At 41.4% G+C, this 17,525-nt stretch overlaps 1 protein-coding gene across 4 annotated transcripts in view; it reads right to left on the bottom strand.

The window, feature by feature from the left end:
- Positions 1-17,525, bottom strand: part of LOC109428106 (protein tramtrack, beta isoform) — a 115,310-nt gene that overhangs the window by 66,285 nt on the left and 31,500 nt on the right. For all 4 annotated transcript variants that reach the window (XM_029864993.2, XM_029864974.2, XM_029864990.2 and 1 more), the window contains one exon: positions 30-315. In XM_029864993.2, the coding sequence (XP_029720853.2) occupies positions 30-167 (138 nt within the window). In that variant the 5' untranslated portion in view covers positions 168-315. The remainder of the gene's footprint in view (positions 1-29; positions 316-17,525) is intronic.

Below are 17,525 nucleotides of genomic sequence, written 5' to 3'. Positions count from 1 at the left end.
TAATTTGAGAAATTGGAGCTAGAACTTACCTTGTGTGCCTTCAGGGATTGTCCTTCGACGGCCAGCGTCACATCGGTGAAGGTTTCTGCGTGAAGTAGCTGATCGAACACCGACAGCAGGTTTGTCTGGTGGTTGTTCCACCGCAGACAGAATCTTTGGGACGACATGGTTGGCTAATGACCTAGTAGTTAACTGTACGAGATAATAGTACGTTTGAGAATCACGTTCCTTGGTGACGCGACAATGTCCTTGAATTGCTCTGCTGTTTTTGCGCTGCTTTGCTCCAAAGGGGTTGAATCAGAACTGGGTTCTGTCCTGCGAAAAATAACCGAGAACGAAGGAAAAACACACATTAGTCGAGTTCAGAGTTGTTGCGCAATTTCCCAGCATCCCCCCAAAGATGGAATCATCATCCTACGATCGATCGGTGGATGTTCAAGAATTCCCTTCGCCTCGCAAACCAGTCTTGAACCGTGCGACCAAATCCACAAACACTCAGAGCACTGTGCAAACGCGCGGGGAATACACCCACTTGTTATCTCCGATTACTACCACCATATTATACGAAAGCCAATGTAGCAGCCGTAGGACTCCTACCACCATCGGGGTTTCTCCCTGAAGCTATATATTCTAATGATATGCAAAAGGTGCCTCTCGAACGGGTTCGCTCGAGAAGGACTAGAAACGACCACGCGAACCGCACCGGGTTCGCTTCGAGTCAAGATAAGTGATCTCAACCAACAACCACGAACTGTACAAAAACCCTTAGCGGCTCTAAACAAATGTGATGAAAATTCAGAAATAAAAAGCGTCAAACCCACTTGATGTGGTGACACACTCATCTAAATCAGCCTTGATGACCGACCGACTCTTCTCCTTACGCGCGAGGAACATCCAAGCCAAGCCATTTAGCGTCCACTCGAACCTCGAACACGCGGACGAACCCAGCCAGCGTTTTTAGACAAATATTTGGTCAAGCAGCAAATTCCGGTTTTCTCGAGTCCATATAGTTCTCTTCTCCCTTTTGCGGCGCGGAGATTGTCGTCCCTGTACACGCGCGAAAGGATGACAAACGTCCAAAAATCTCGAAAAGGTGATAAATAGACGACGACGACGACGATGATGGTGGCATCATCGTCAACTTCGTCGGCCTAAGCTCGGTATATCATAATCCTCCTGCCGCCCTGCTTGGTGACCAGCGAGCGGTCCACGGTAAGCGATGCGACGGAGGCAGCGTAACTAAACAAACAATTTCGACCGTATAGAAACCGGCTCACAAGCTCTTTGTGGAATGGAGCTAGGTATTTAGCATTATTTGTGATGAAGAGAGGCGCGCAAGTGATGGAGTTGCCTCATTTCTATTTGTTTAATTTTTTAAGGATGATTGGGTAATTAGACAATTGCTGAACGCTGCGGTGCCCAATACTAGGTGTGATCGCTACTCGCTTTCTGATTGACATCATGGCATCGTTCAGCATCAGCAAATGATCACATTGATGAGATATTAAAAAAAACTTTTAATTATTATTTAATTGAAAACGGATAAATTTTTGAAATCGCCCAATGCTCTAGTTCTGACAACGACTTGAACTGACAGCATAACCCCACTCCGGAAAATGTTTACTAACCCAGTAGCTGCAGAAGATGCACACTAAAAAAACATCGAATCCATTCAAACGATCTAACTCGATCTTGACCTTCAAATTGTCAACCTGTCCAAAAGCACGCGTTGCATATTTATCACGCTCGGCAAGATCGCCTCCGGTGCCGCGAACCTCTTCGGATCGAAAGATGCAAAACCTGTACTCTTTGCTGATCCGTGAGATGGGTCTAAATACCATAACAAATTCAGCAGCGGATTATTCATTTTCATGTCCCCTTTTCTTCGCTGCGTTTGAGGCATTCGCGCTCTCAACTACAAATGGGACTTGCTGAAAGGTTTTTGCTTCTCTGGCAAATGAAGGCTTGACGTAGGACTACGTCTGAATTGGGCTCTTTAGGGGGACATATTTGACATACTATTTACATCGCTTCCATCTGCCATTTGACCATATCAGCTTATCTGAAATTTGTACTGATGCTTTGCAGATTCGAGGGCCATTTCCTGTTATTTTACTAAGTCAAATTCATCGCGAACGTACGGCATTAGAAATCATTAGATATAAGCTTTCTTGACACTTTGGAGAGTCACTCAAAGTTTTGAGGTCTCTATCAGAAGTCGAACATTAATGGTTCTGACAAAAACCTGCACATTTTTTATTGAAATGATGTTTCTGACGAAATTTGGAGTTTTTAATGCAGAAGGTTATAGCCATTTATTCCTTCCAACTTCATAGCACAGCATAAACTCAGCAGTCTCAGTAGTGGACCAGTGCCACCTGCAGTCTCTTATTTACAGTCTGGCTGATAGAACTATCGGAGCCAAATGAACTTGACAGTTCGAAAGCGCTTGAATTTGAGAGAAGTATATTGTAACCGTAAAGATAATAAATTAATGTACTCGATTTGGAAAGTTGTTTTGGAAAAACGAAGAAACGCTATATTTCTCACAAGATTTTTTATCAAATTTCGCGAACTTTCGGAACATTTAAAGCAGAAACATCTCATTTTTAATACGGATCACTTGAGTGTCGACTTCATTAGATACAAGAAAATGTTTATTTACATTGTGAACAAAAAAAGTTGTCGAAAATTTAAACTTTAGTTGCCAGTATTTTTGATTAGATGTTCCAGTTGCCGGATATAAGGATTTTCTATTCGCCAAACTGTAAATATTGTAACTGTGGTGCCAACAAGCACATTCGCCAACATTTAAACATTCGCATAAACTCACGCATGTACGCTGAAAAAAAGCTGTGACAAATTGACGGTCTTAGATATTATGGTTCCAGTTCAGAGCCGAATTAGCGACATTTTTTTTGACTTCCGCTGATTTTGCCTTGCTTTAAACACAATGTCGGAAGTGGGGCGCTGTATAGAGCATCAGATTTACAATACAGCGCCCCACTTCCGACATTGTGTTTCACGCAAGGCAAAAGCAGCGGAAGTCAAAGAAAAAATGTCGCTAATTCGGCTTTGAACTGGAAACATAATACATGTTAGGTTTCGTAAAATCCCCTCCGATTTTAGTGATTGAATCCTTTTTTTTATGTTAACTAGACAGTAAAACTTAGACTGTCTATTCCTTTATGCAAAAAAAGCCTTGATTTTTCCAGTTTCCGTTTCAGGAAGTAATAAATACAGTAAATTAAACGGATACCAAGTTTGGCATACATTTTAAGGAAAAATGCGCAAGATTTACTATCCTTGAATTCTTTCAAGAACTTTTTAACAAAACTCTTTCAATTACGTTACAAAAAAGGTAAAATTATTTTTATAAATTTAGAAATTGTTTTGACATCTCCAATCAAGAAAAGAAACATTCAGAAGTTCAGTAAGTAATTCCACAGAAATATGACCATTAAATTCAATTTGAATATGAACTTAGTGTTGTTGGTGCAGTAAAGTTGAGATTTCGAAATTCTACCCATGATCCTTCCTTCAAATCCTTCCGGAACCCCCCTTTTAAATTATTTTCCAGTTTCTCGTAGAATTTTCCCTTGAAATTATCACAGCTTTCTCCAGTTTTCTTAAGCAGGTATATCAAGAGGTTTCGACGTATTTGCTTCCATAAATAGTTCTTTCCGAGATTTTCCACAATTTGAGGTTTTTCGAGGTTTTCAACGGGGTATCTGCTAGAGCATATACTCCCGGGCTTTCTTCTCTTTTAATTCCTCCCTTTTCAAATTTTTTCTACAATTCTTTCAGGAATTTCTCTTAGTGGTTTCGAGATAGTTTTCCAACAGTTTCGGCAATTTTTTCAGAAGTTCTTCCAGCGATTTCTTTCAAACACAGTTTTCAAATATTTCTCGTGGATTTCCATGTGGGATTCACACGTTATTTCTCACGAGATTTTTCTATCAAAGGTTTTCAGAGTTGCGCCTAAAATTTCCTTTATATTACCTCCTGGGATTAGTACCAGAACTTTTTTCCCAGACGTCCCTTTCTCTCTTTCGAAGTTCCTCTCGAGATTTCTCAAATAAGTATTTGCGGAGTTTTTCGCAAAATTTGACCGGGATTCCTTCAGATATTTCTTCGGGTAATTTTTTCAAGAAATCTCGTAAATTATCCCAGGAGATTTCCGAGAGAAACTATTTGAAAAATCCTTCTCGAACTGCGGGAGCATTTACAAAAACAATCCCAAAGAGGAGCATCCAGGATCTCGGGATAATTTCTGGTAGAGATCCCGGAAAGAGCTCTGGGAATAATCCCAAGAAAATTTGTAGAAAAACGATCTCAGGTGGATCACTGCAAGAAATTAGGTACCGTCGCTGGGAGTGATTATGGGTCAAAACATTCTCTGAAATATCTCATCAAATATTGCGACTATCGAATCAAAAATTATTTCTGCCAAAAAACTAGGTTTTCTGAGCAATTAGTTAATTTTTGATAAATCATCGACAAAAGCTTAAAAATAAGGCCTTTTCAGGCTCGATGAAAACTGGTGGATTGATACTTTTTAGAATTTCAAACTCATATCCATCATGTATTATTGGTAAGCAGTATCAACTTTGATCGGAACTTTATCAACTTGTTTTGTTGTCAATGCGAAACAAATTCGATTCCCTTGGCCCATTTTCGCTCCCTCTAAATGGTGAGAATGAGTTAATTTTCATACACTTGTCGTTTTACGGATAATTGACGAACTCTAAATATTTTCCAACATTTGTGCATGCATTACAGCATTACTATTACCTTCCAGTGATCAAAGGACTTTTTCATGCAAAGAAGCAAAAGTTATTGAACAATGAATATGGAAGTATACATTTTCGACCCATTCTCATCCCCAACGACGCTGATTACCGTTGCTTACTACAAGGAAAAGCCTTAAAAATATCAGAAAAAAATCACGGGATGAACTCCATAAGACATACCAGCAGTAGCTCCTGCGGAAATTCCAGAAGACTCTCCAAACAATCTCCCAGGATAAATTCTGAAAAACTTTGAGAGGTATTCCAGAGGATCAACACCGGAAGGAATCTTCACCGAGAGAAATCTGAGGTGAAACTTTAAAAGAAACCCCGCGAGAACCTTTGGAAAATATGCCAGCTAAAACTTCTAAAGAAATCAAAAAAGAAACTCTAGAAAAAAAACTATGGGAAATTTCTTGAAGAAATCATAGGAGAAACTTGGGAAAAAATTCCGGGAAAAATCCTGCAGAAAATTAGTGAAATACTCTTAAAAACCTTGAAGGAGCTTTAGTAGAAATCCCAGGAATAACTCCTGGGAGCAATGCTGAAACAAATCCCGGAAAGATCTCCTGAGGGAGCCTCAAGAGGAACGCTGGAATCAATCGCGGAAAATCTTCAGGAGGAATTCCGAGAGAAACTCTAACAGAAATTCCACGACAACATCTGCGGTATTTCCTGAGAGAAACTCTTGTGGAGATCTCGGGATAAATCCTGGTAGAAATCCAAGGAAACTCAGGCAGCAATACTGGATAAACCTTTAAAAGTAATTCTGTATGATCCCCGTAAAAAAAATCCAGAAGAAATTGATCTAAATTCCTGAATCCAGGAAGAATCTAAAAATGCTGGTAGGAATCCGGAAGAATTTCCGAAAGGACTTCAAAAAGGAATACCAAGTCAAATGGCGTGAAAAAACACGGAAGGAATCTTGTAAAAATCCTGGGGAAATTCCAAAGGATTTCCAAGAAGAAATTATGAAGGAATTTCTGGAAAAATCGTTGCAGCCGTCTAGATACACTAAGGCAGCATCCATTTATTACGTAACGCCAAAATCGACATTTTTCGACCCCCCTCCTCCCTCCGTGACGTTTTTTTGTATGAAAACCCTAAAATTTTTGTATGGGTCGTAACGCTTGGCCGTACTCCCCCCTCCCTCTAGAGCGTTACGTAATTTGTGGACGGCGCCTAACACTAAATACATAATCGAACACTTTCCTATTCATACCCACGATGTAGTAAATTCTGTAGACTCTATTTCTGAATAGATCTTCAATTAACCTTCCGTAACTCGCGCGGTTGACTACCTGCGTCAGCACCACACTAATGCTGAGTACAAAAAGCGAGATTTTTTCAACGTGTTGTACAAAGTACAACAGCGCGATCGCTCAAGGATTAATAAAATTCGCTACTTTTTATTCGATCGACCCAATGTTTTATTTTTTTTTCGACGGGCTTGGTGGTGTAGTGGCTACAGCTTCTGATTTGTATGCAGAAGGTCATGGGTTCATTCCCTGGCCCGTCCCTTTCGTCCTACTTTGTATCTTTCCACCTACTTTCTCTTTTTCTTCTCTATATATACAACTTATGTATAATCATATGTTGTTCATAGCCATCGCTAGAACCAGAAACGAATTGAAAATGTCGTTTCCCTTCCTTCCAACTTCCACAGCACAGTGTATAATAACGCCTGCGAGTTATGCAACCAAAGCGTACTGTGCCGCTTGACCTTCATATTCAGCACACAATCTATCAGCTTACGAACACTATAATAAATAACCCCTATCCATGGATCGTGTCACCGACCCAAAGGTGACTCACAGATCTCTCATCCTTTCCTACTAACAAATACCCCAGACCGTGCGGGTCGTGGGGACGCAGAGGTGCTCTCGGTCTCTAGTAGCAACAACCAGTACACTCTAACATTCCTTTCCCTTCTCAGCTGACTATAAGGACTTGACCGGCGCCGTTATTGACCAAAAGTGCATGAGCTGCTAAAATTGCACATTGAGAATAAGTGGAATGTCCCAGCCCCTTATTCAGTTGGATCGTTGTGCAATTAGTACCAGTTCAGATCTATCACGGAGGAGCAACCATTGACATGTATAGTCAGAATTGATCATTTATTGACCAATATTTTATTTTTATTATCGGTGCGAAATTTACCTGAATATTCACGATTTTCCCTGAGTATTCCAGGTTTTCCCTGTTAAATAAAGTTCCCTGTGTATTCACGGTTTTTGTAGACACCCTGCAAAAACAATGCGAAAATACTTCAAAATCAGAACTGAAGATCTCCCAATACAAAGTTCCATTTAAACAGGAGAGTTGTCAAATCAATAAAGATTTGTCACGTTGTGCTATTAGATTTTTTAAATGCAGATTAAACGCCACTGTGTATTCCTACGTCAACAATCTTTAAACCATTACAGTAGACCAGTGTTTCCCAAACTTTTGGGAGGTATCGCCCCCTTGGAGCTTGAGAAAAATATTTTCGCCCCCCTCAGTGAGATTGAATTTTTCCATGATAAAAGGCTAAAAAATTGCTAACCGGGAGCCGTTAATAGCCCAATATTTGACACTAACACTGATATTTAATGTACCTAAATTTGTATCGCTCTCATTTTCATTGAGTTGTAATGCAAATGCGTTGATTGTCTGCATTTGAAAAAAAAAACTGCATTATTGCATGTAAAACAGTGCATCTTGAAATCATGTTTGTGCTATACATAGTTTTGAACAAAATCGAGCAAAATAGAACGGACTGTGAACATTTACGAACACTCGTTAAACTCAACCAGATGTTTCACCAATATTCTAAAAGGGGGGTCTTCAACACCCGAAATGTTTAGTCATAAGTACTTAAATAGGACTGTGGGAAATTGAAAAACAATTACAAAAATATCGTTGATACAAAAATTACAACTCGAATAAATGTATGGAATTTCAAAATCGACCCATTTTTTCTCGATTTATTGTAATTTTTCTAATCAACGTGAAAATAATCTTAAAAAATTTCCTGAAAGCTTGAAATTTGAAGAATTTTCTAATAAGCTTAGTTCAAAATCGAAAAAAGGGCCACTTATACCCCGTTGCATCTGGGCCCCTTATTTGTATATTTTCAAATGTAGTCAGCTTTGATCAGTAATTGAAAATTATAAAAAGCCTGGGATGTGTGTCAATTCAGCTTCCCATGAATTGTATAAATTTGTGTTGTCAAATAAGTAGATATGCAGACATGCATCTATAACTCGTTTTTGAGAGAATTCAACGCTGTATTTGTGGAAAATTTTCAAAAAGCTCCTTTCACTAGCAATGTTTGAAATTTCTCCTGAAAGCTTCTTTGATATATTTTCAAACAATATGTGACGACCTTCATCCGAAAAGTGTTCTAGATGCATCTCAAACGTCATGTTTTTGATTGAAGTTTCAATAAAAAAAACCTCATATAAATTAAGAACAAAACTTTCTTTTTTTACTTAATAAGAAAGTTTTGTTCTTCCTTTCATAACTTGGACAAAAATCAATCATGTATTTTTGCCTAGGAGTTTCTCGTTTCTCATTTATTGGATCTCTTGAATCATTAGGAATTCTTTCGGAAATTCGTGTAGCAGCCTTTTTTCTTGGAATTTTGCCAAAAAGTTCACATAAACATCAAAAATACTGTAAAATTTAGTTGGTCTAGAAACATTTTCAAATCCTATAAACAAAAAATCTTGAAATGTCAGGGAGTTGTAATGATTCATTTAACATTCTGAACTTGTATTTCAATATTTTTGACATTTCTCAATTATTCAAAAAATCGCCCCCCAAATTTGGTATTTCAAATTTTCGCCCACTTCGGCCTGATTTTCGCCCCCTGGGGGGGCCACTTTGGGAATCACCGCAGTAGACGTTCGCTCGGTGCAAACGCTTTAACTGCAAGGCTTTTGCAACAATTCTGCAGTTATCGCACCGCTTTCTGTCAAAATAAAATGTAAACAGTAATGCGATGTTTTTCGCATGCAGTTTTGTTGTAGTGCGATGTTTTCCGAATGCACCTTGGCTGCATTCTGCAGCAATCGGCAGTTTTTTGACGTGTGTCAGTTGTTGCAATTATCGAATTTCATTCGGTAAGTGAAACGTAAACAATAAACATGCCCCAAGTAACCATGGTGTTGAAGCCTTATTGCATGCTGATATAGGGTGTATTTAGAGCAATCATTACTTTATATGCAAACTTAAGGTTGATTTAAAGTGGAAATGGGCAATTATAGAATCAAATTACGATTATAAGGTATAATCTTAAATCAGTTGCATAATTGCCATTTCCACTTTAAATCAACCTTAAGTATTCATGCCAAGTAATGATTGCTCAAAATACACCGTATATCTGCATGCAATATGGCTTTAGCACCGTGGCTACCCAGTCAACATACGATCGCATATGATTTTGAGTAGGACGCAAAAGTGGAGGCGATATACACACACTTTACACGCGGCTAAATGGAAGCATGTACGCATATAGCCTCCACTTTGGCATCCTATTCAACATCATATAAGACTTTGTGTTAACTGGGTACTTGGGGTTGCAGTTATCGAACGTCTACTGCATAAGGATGTTTGTTGGGTTATGCAGAGAATTATTTCTGGAGCAACATTTGAAAAGGGCCCAAGAGGTCATGTTGCTTTTTTCGAAAACGCTCCGTAGGGCATAACGGCAGCCCGCCAAGCAAATGAACACCGTTATCCGAAAGATTGATGTTCGCTCTATCTGATAACGGTCTTAGTTTGTGTCAAAGTCATTGTTTACCAATGCTTGTATGCCCTTTTCAAATGTTGCTCCAGATTTATCTGTTTTTTTTTGTTTATTGGAGCAGTTCAGATTTACCTAGTCTTAATTTAGATAATTTAGCGTAAATGAATGTTCCCAATCTACAGTTGAGCAATTGTCACACCGCTATTATAATACCTATGTCATGCGATGTTTTGCTGCAGTGCAATGTTTTCCCAAGTGCACATCGGTTCCGCAAAAAAACTGACAGTTTTTGTACGTCTATAAGTTGCTACTTTAATCGATATTGAATCGATAACTGTGATAGGGCATATAGTCTTTGTTACTGGCCTTTAAGAGCTCATCCGCTCAATCAAAAAAAATAAGAAGAAGAAGATATCTGTGACGTATACATATTGCAGTTATCGACCGTCTACTGTACAGACTTTGAGTAATCATTAGCCAGTCCAATCGCGCAACAGTATCAGATGATACGGGCAAGCTGACTGTTATGTGGATTGCTCAGCATTGCTCGCTCATATCGATCCCCAATCGTCACACCGACGCCGCCACCGCGTTGCGTCGCAATCCTAAACACACATCACTCACATCGCGTGTAGTTGGTCAGCCAGCCGCAGCGAGATAAGCGTCGTCCAGCGAGCGACTCCATTGAAAATAAAAACGCTAAATTAATGACGTAATTTTGAATGTGTTGGTCGTTGCGGTGCCGCGCCGCGCTAGATCTACGAGGGTGGAAGCTCTCTCGCGCGCGCATCTACGGAAGTAATCGTAGTGGTGATGGTAGTGAGTGATGCTGCCGTTGGCGGCTGCCGCCGCGCCACGGCGCTTCTTTACAGTTACATCATAGTAGGCGACGGCGATGATGTGAGTTAGTGCTCTGCTGAGCTGAGCGTGTCTGAGTGTTGATTCCTATCCATATCCCATCGGCCCGCGCGCACAGCCTGCTGCGTTTGTCATCATCCCCATATGATATGGGAAGGTGGGTGGTTTCCGAATGAGCGATTATTCTTATGGGGGTTTGATGGTTTGATGTGTGTTTTGACGCGAGCGCGCGCGGCGGGTGGAGACGAGCGAGGCGCACATAGGTGGAGCGCTCGCAAATCGTAATAATCGTCCGCCGCGCATCGCGCACATGGTATTGCGGGGATGTTTCCGCGAAACACGGCAGCACAGGAGAAGAACACTCTGTATTTCCATGTGCACTGCGTATGCTGCTGCTGGGGCTGCTACTGAGGCTGTGTATTACACAGTGTGTATTGTTCTCCTCCTCCGGCGCAGGGTACGGATGGACCAGGGGTTTTTTCAAGCTCACATTCTGTACTCGGGCCGGGGTAATTGCTATTCATACAGGGAGAGGGTTTCTAAAATGGATATTCACAGCAGTTTTGTGGTTTTTAGCTTGCTTGAAGCGGATGCGGGCGGCGTAGGCTGACAAGCCGTGCACTTGTTACTGTGAGGATTTCACAATACACGGCAAACCTTTTTGAATAATTGCGCAACGCTGGATGTGTATTACTTGTGGAATGTCTATTGAATTATAAGATATTTTTCCAGGAATAATGAAAGTAATTCTCACATTTAATACAAAGAAATCTTGCCTTTGTTGCCTGGGTAACGGCGCGACATCCTCATCTGGTTTCATGACCTACTTATCCACAGTTGAAACGATGGACGACGACGAAACCTTACCGTGGCTGCTGTCATAGAAAGAAAGCGATAACATCTGAATGCAATACAAACAGAGAGTGCAAGTCCCCATCAGAGTCAACCAACCGAGGTTGACTGCACAGGCACACAAACAGCATCGGTCCCGGTCATGTCACATACCCCACAATCCTATCCTGTCCTGCCATACCAGTGTTTCTCAACTGGAGGACATTTTGTAACAGTTATCAGTAACAATCATTACTTCTGGATCTTTTGAAAGCTTAGTAGACACTATAAGGATACTTATCATGATATTACTAGGGTATTATATGTCATCCAAACTGTTCTGGAATTCACAGCAAGTCTACAGTTCAAACAGTTGCTTTTGTTCGCCGTGTTTCCTGAACCACTTTGAACAGCAAAACCGCAAAACACATGTTCGAAGAATCGATACAAAAATGTTTGCGAACCACTGCTTTCTACAGGCATAGATTTCCACCATCATCTAGTAGCGGCAATGTCAGGCAGAAACACAGCAACAGCGCAGCGGAAGACGACGATCAGGCCGCGAGATACATACGTCTGACGTCCGCCAATCGTCCATCCAGCCATGCGTCCAATCGCCCCTGCCCATTTCATCCCGTTCTCCACACCGTGCGCAACAGAGCAAGAGCCGGAGACAACGCGATGAATCGACTTCCGGAAATGCTACATTTAATTATAGCCGTTCCCTGATTACCTCCCGTTCTTCGTCGTGCGCTTCGTTTGAGCTCCCCATCGAGTTATCCCAGCTAGCTAGCTGGTAGGTACAAGTTGTCCCCATTATTCCTAGCTCTTCGCTCTACACAGCTTCCATGTGACGGCGAGGTCGGCCGGAGTGCTCCCACGGTGTGTCTGGTAGAAGAACTTTATTACAAAAAAATAGGCATCGCTAATTTTTACGTTACGTGAAAGTTGACGCTTCTAGCTTTCATTCAAGCCCAACATCGAAATATTCCATCGGGGGAACTTTTTCATACAAAAATTGGGTATGTTTGTTAAGTAGAAATAGGGATTAATTTGGAACCGTTCATTTTGTATGGGGAAAAACAGTATTCTGAAAAAGTTGTTCGAGATCCCTCGGTGGATTTTTTTGAGGGACCGTGCAAATGAAAGCTGAAAGCCTCTATTTTTGAATAGCGAAAAATTTGACGATGCCTATTTTTTTGTTATAAAGCTTTCCCATACACACGCCGTGCTCCGCCACCGTTTTTCCCTAATAATGGCGGATATCGGCTTGCTACACTGGCACACACACAGCCAAGCCCAAGTTCCCCGTTCGTTCGGTCGCTCGTTTTTTTCTAGCTATTTATGGGCGCAGGAAAAATACAAAAGACAGGAAGAAACTGATGCGGTCCGCGCTCCGGTCCGGTCGTAAAACAGCAATTGCGCATCCAGCGAACCGTGCTTCTGCTGCCTGCGCTCCTCCGGTCGCTCGGCTCTTGCCTCTTCCTTGTCTCCCTCCAACTTCGCGCCGCCTACTGAGAGTGTTCTGATTGTGAGGCTGCCTGTCTGCCAGTGCCAGCCTAGCGCTAGTTTTTCGTCCGTCCGGCGATGGAGGGCACGGAGGACGGAGAACGGACAACCGCCTCGACGATGATGATGATGATGGGAAAACATGCACCCTTTTGTGGCCGAGAGTTCGCACCCTCCTTATGGTGGCGGCGGCTGCGGCAATGGCGCAGGCGTTACGTGTGTTTGTTCCATTGTTTTCCATCGGAGAAGGCGGATACCAGACGAGACACGTACACTCTCGTTCCTTGGTTACGGTACCTGCGCAGTAGGCTAGCAACCGGACCGAACCAGGATAGCCAAATCACCTACCGGCTGCCAATCCAAGGAGGCCGCACTTGATTCGGAACGGAAGGCGTGAAATGCGCCCCTTCCTAAGAAGAAAAAGACTCAATTTTAAACTAGAAGTGAAACAAATTGTTCATTTGCTGCCTTAACATGAAAGTCTGATGTGTTTTCTTCCAATGGATCACTAAAACAACTAAAACGGCCGCTATGAAGCGAACAGATAGCGCCACCGGAGTCTAATGTGTTTGACATAACTCCACTACTGTCACAATGTTAATGTGGTTAATGTCCATATACGGTGGCGCCTTTGTTTACATGCGGTGAACACTAGAAAAGTTTGCTTCATTGATTTATTATTGTGAGTAGCATACAAGATGAAACTTTCAGACTGACATATTCGTGATCATTTTTAGCAATTTCCGGATTTCATGTTACAACTTGTCGAGGTGAAATGCGCCAGGCGAGAAGGACAAAAAATGCGCTGGTATTCTCAATAGGCCTTTTCATGTGACAGATTCGTGCATGCATTTGTTTACAAAGCTTGAACAACAGCTGCTAACAAGAACGTGTCATCTTCATAGAAGAACTGTCAAACGCCCGAACAATCAGCTGATTTAAGACGTCAAATGAAAAGGCCCATACATAAGCTGACTTAGTTGACACGAAGGTCATTTGACATTTGAAATGTTTCAATTGACTGCATATGTGTTATCACTTTTAATACAAATTAATGATTATTATAAGAACTACTCAAAACCGCCATCTTGCGGAATCGAACATTTCTATCACTTGATTTCGCATCGTCCAACCACCCTCCTTGCGAATTTTCACAAGCAGGGATTCAGATTTAGCCACGTCCCTACAGCCAGCAGCGTTGCCACATCTCCCTGCAAGAGAATCCGTTCCTACACACATACTAATGCAGAAAAAACAGAAACAGAAAAGAATCCTCTATGTACGCTCGCATAGCTCTCTAGCTTCGATTCGCCATATTTATTTTCCGCTGCTGCTTTCCTGTTGCCTGCCTGGCCTACTACCCACTGCGCGATTGTTCCCGCCTCCCGTTGCTTCATCCTAGCTAGAAGAGAGATGCTCCTGCGTCGGATTCCTTTCGACTCGATTTCATTTCATTTCATTTTGCCTGCTCTCATCCTCGTCTCGCCCTCGGGGGGTTCGGGTTCGACTTCGTGGCAGTTAACCAACCCTGCCTAGACCACAACATCCAACACCACAGCGCACCGTACTGGAACTGGACTGGCCTGTGGTTGACTGGGGTGGTAAAGATGATTGCCCCCGCTGAACCGCCCGAGCTGGAGCGGAATCATCGCGTGGAAACCTCATATCTCCGTTTGCTTCTAATGCCTGGTACTTGCTTTCTACAGGAGCTAGTAGAATTGAGTGTACGGGTGAATCCTTACTATCGTAATAATGCTGAATGAGTATGAATGGAAATCCATTGATTTTTTGAAATTTTTCTATTTTTGTAGTATCCCCTTAAGAAGGCCAAATAAAGAAGTCGAAACGTCAGACAAAGCAAAACTCGCGGTTTTGAATTACCTACGACTGAGACCCCGTTGGCTTGAACATTTCATCTGAACTTCTAGCAACCCTGTGGGCGTCAGAAAACACACCGCTGGTAACCCTCTTTGCTGTTTTGTTTTGATTCTGCATTCCGTTTCACCCCGTTCCATGAGTAGAATGACGTTTGAATCATTTGTAGTTAGAACGGTTAGAACAGAACGGTGCGCAGATTATTAAAAAGTGTTCAGATTAGAAGCGGTCTAATCAACGAGGACAGACGGTATCTTAAGATGGTGAGAAGATTTCTCGACTCGAATAATTCCCTGTGCGTTCAATTTCAAGACTAACTGTATATCTATCTCTGTGTTCCTCAACCACGACGACCACGACGACGACGAAGATCGAAGGAATATAAGGAGTGAGCGTCGTCGTCGTCGTCGTCTTCGTAGCCGTAGCGTGAGACCTTTCTTGCTCCTATCTCTTATTGCCTTCGCTATTTACAGCTCTGCGTTAGATGGTCTACAATGAGGGACGATGGGGGGGGGGGGGGGGAGGTGTGGGAGAAGAAGAGCACCGCGAGTGCCCCCCACCTCATCGCGGCAAGAGGACAAAACCGTGCTGCTGAGGCTCACACAGAAACGATAAAAAAGAAACGCTGTGTGCGTGAGGAAAAATAGCGTTCTAATCGCCGCCTATCAGCATCATCGACGCGGCCAGTGAACAGAACTAACTGCGAACAGCATCACAAGAGGGAGCTCCCGAATGGGGCAGATAGGGATCGGCATCGGCAGCGCATGGGACAGAAGGCCCCACCCGGAACCGAAAGGCCATGAGTGGTGGAAATGAGGGCGTTGTAACAGAAAAAAAAATACTGAAATCAGTCCAGATGATTAGATTTGGGGTGTGCACTGCGCTATTCGAGAATCTTTTGAGAAAAAGTTACCTATGAAATGGTAAAGTTTCGATAAATGCAGTAGGGCATATAGTCGTTGGTACTAGCCCCTAAGAGCTCATCATCGCTCAATCAAAAAGTAGAAGAAGATAAATGCAATGCTCAATGCTCATTTGAGTTACATATTTGAGAAAAAATCCCATGATAATCTCATACGAATAACTCATTGAGTAACTTTGAGCATTTTAGAGTGCAAACTGTTCTCGCGTGAGTATCTTCGAAGCAAGAACAGCCTCTTCTTATTATTTGCGGTTCTGGTTCTACTCATTAGGTTGACTTCATGTTCTGAACTCGAGGATAGTTTTGAATACATATATTTATAACGTCTATTAAGTTTATCATTGCTACACAATATAGTTTTAGTTTCTACCTTGAGATGAGCCTTGTTATTAGTTCCAGGAAAGCTTGCATGACTTGGAAGGTCGATATCCCATCTGTTGACCTTCCAGAAGTTTCTGTGAACCTAGTTGACAATTGGAAGATACTTAGGCCGATGCAAATATTTAATTTGTTTTATGTCTCCACCCCCTTCAAAAATCCCAAAATATTGAAGGGGCGAAAAAAAAAAACATGGCGGCCAATGACTTTATTTTCAATAGAAAAAATGTTTTAAGCAAACAATTTTTTAATAGTTGACAAATATTTTTCCAAAAGTGATTATAATTTTAAATTTTTCAATAGCTTTTTTTTGTTTGTTCCTTATTTATTTTTGTCCACCCCCTCGTACCCGATGAGAGGTCTTGGACATAAAAGAAAAATAATATTTGCATCGGCCTTAGTAGGTCGAAAAAAGTTGGTAGATTTCAGCTTTTGAACACAAGTACAGATTGGACCAGCTAGGATACACCATGAGTAGCTTCTGGATGCATGATGCTCTCCGCCTTTTAATAATTTCAGCTTTTCAAGGTTCTGCCTTTTGTAAGGTATTTAGTTTAGTGTGGATATGCAGAATAGATTAGAAACTACAGATTCAGCGAAAAACCTGCGGATTACAACATAAACTTTTCGATTTCAGCCACATCCTGTGTGTCTCTCAGTAAACGGGACGGCCCCCAGGAAAACACGAAGAATATTTCAGCGCATCTTCTTGTGTAAGTTCATCTTCAAGGTGTATGTATTGTCGTTCCCATTCTTTACTAGAATGCTACATTTACAGACATTATAGGAATATTTCCGATCAGCCAAACTACCTTGGAGTTCAGAACTTCAGGTCTACACTCGTAACACTGGCTATTTCTGCTATACTGAGTAACGTTGCATAATCAACTGCGGTTACTGGACTAACCTGAAGTCTACCTTTGGGGCATTTAGGGTTGTCTAAACTGTCCTATAATAAAATCCTTCAAATCTACAAAAACGTCTTTGTGTTTTCGCCATAAATAATATAATTGCATAATCTGCTGGGATCCGTGAAGCTCTTGAAATCTCGAATGTCATTTGGAGACACTATAGAAATATTCCACGTCAGCCAAACTAAATTGGAGTTCAGAACTTCAGATCTACTCTCGTAACAGCAGCCATACCTGATATACTGAGTAACGTTGCATAATCAACTGCGGTTACTGGAACAACCTGAAGTCTACTATATATTATTATGAACTCTTGGGACATTAAGGATCTTCCAAACTGTCCTGATGTTTAGCTCTTGACAGTAACAGTAACATTACACATCCAACTGTAATCTGTAATCCCCCCGGCATTTCATGAGTCATTCCAAGATAGTTTGGAGATATTCCAGATCAACAAAACAACTTCAGAGACCATAACTTCAGGTCTACACTTATATATTTTCGGGATATTATGGGCCATCCTTACTGTTATGGAGTTTAGTTGATAAAGAACAACCACTGTAACATGACGTGATTCTGTTTTAGATAGTAACTTTACACAACCAAATAGGATCCATGAACCTCTTAACTGTCAAAGGTTACTATATGATAGATTTGTGATAATTTAGATCATCCAAACTTTTATGGAGTACACAACTTTATATCTACATTTGCAATGC

This window comes from Aedes albopictus, chromosome 3, assembly GCF_035046485.1.
Source record: "Aedes albopictus strain Foshan chromosome 3, AalbF5, whole genome shotgun sequence".
In the NCBI taxonomy this organism is placed as follows: Eukaryota; Metazoa; Arthropoda; class Insecta; order Diptera; family Culicidae; genus Aedes; species Aedes albopictus.
This window is presented reverse-complemented; position numbering and strand designations above follow the sequence as displayed.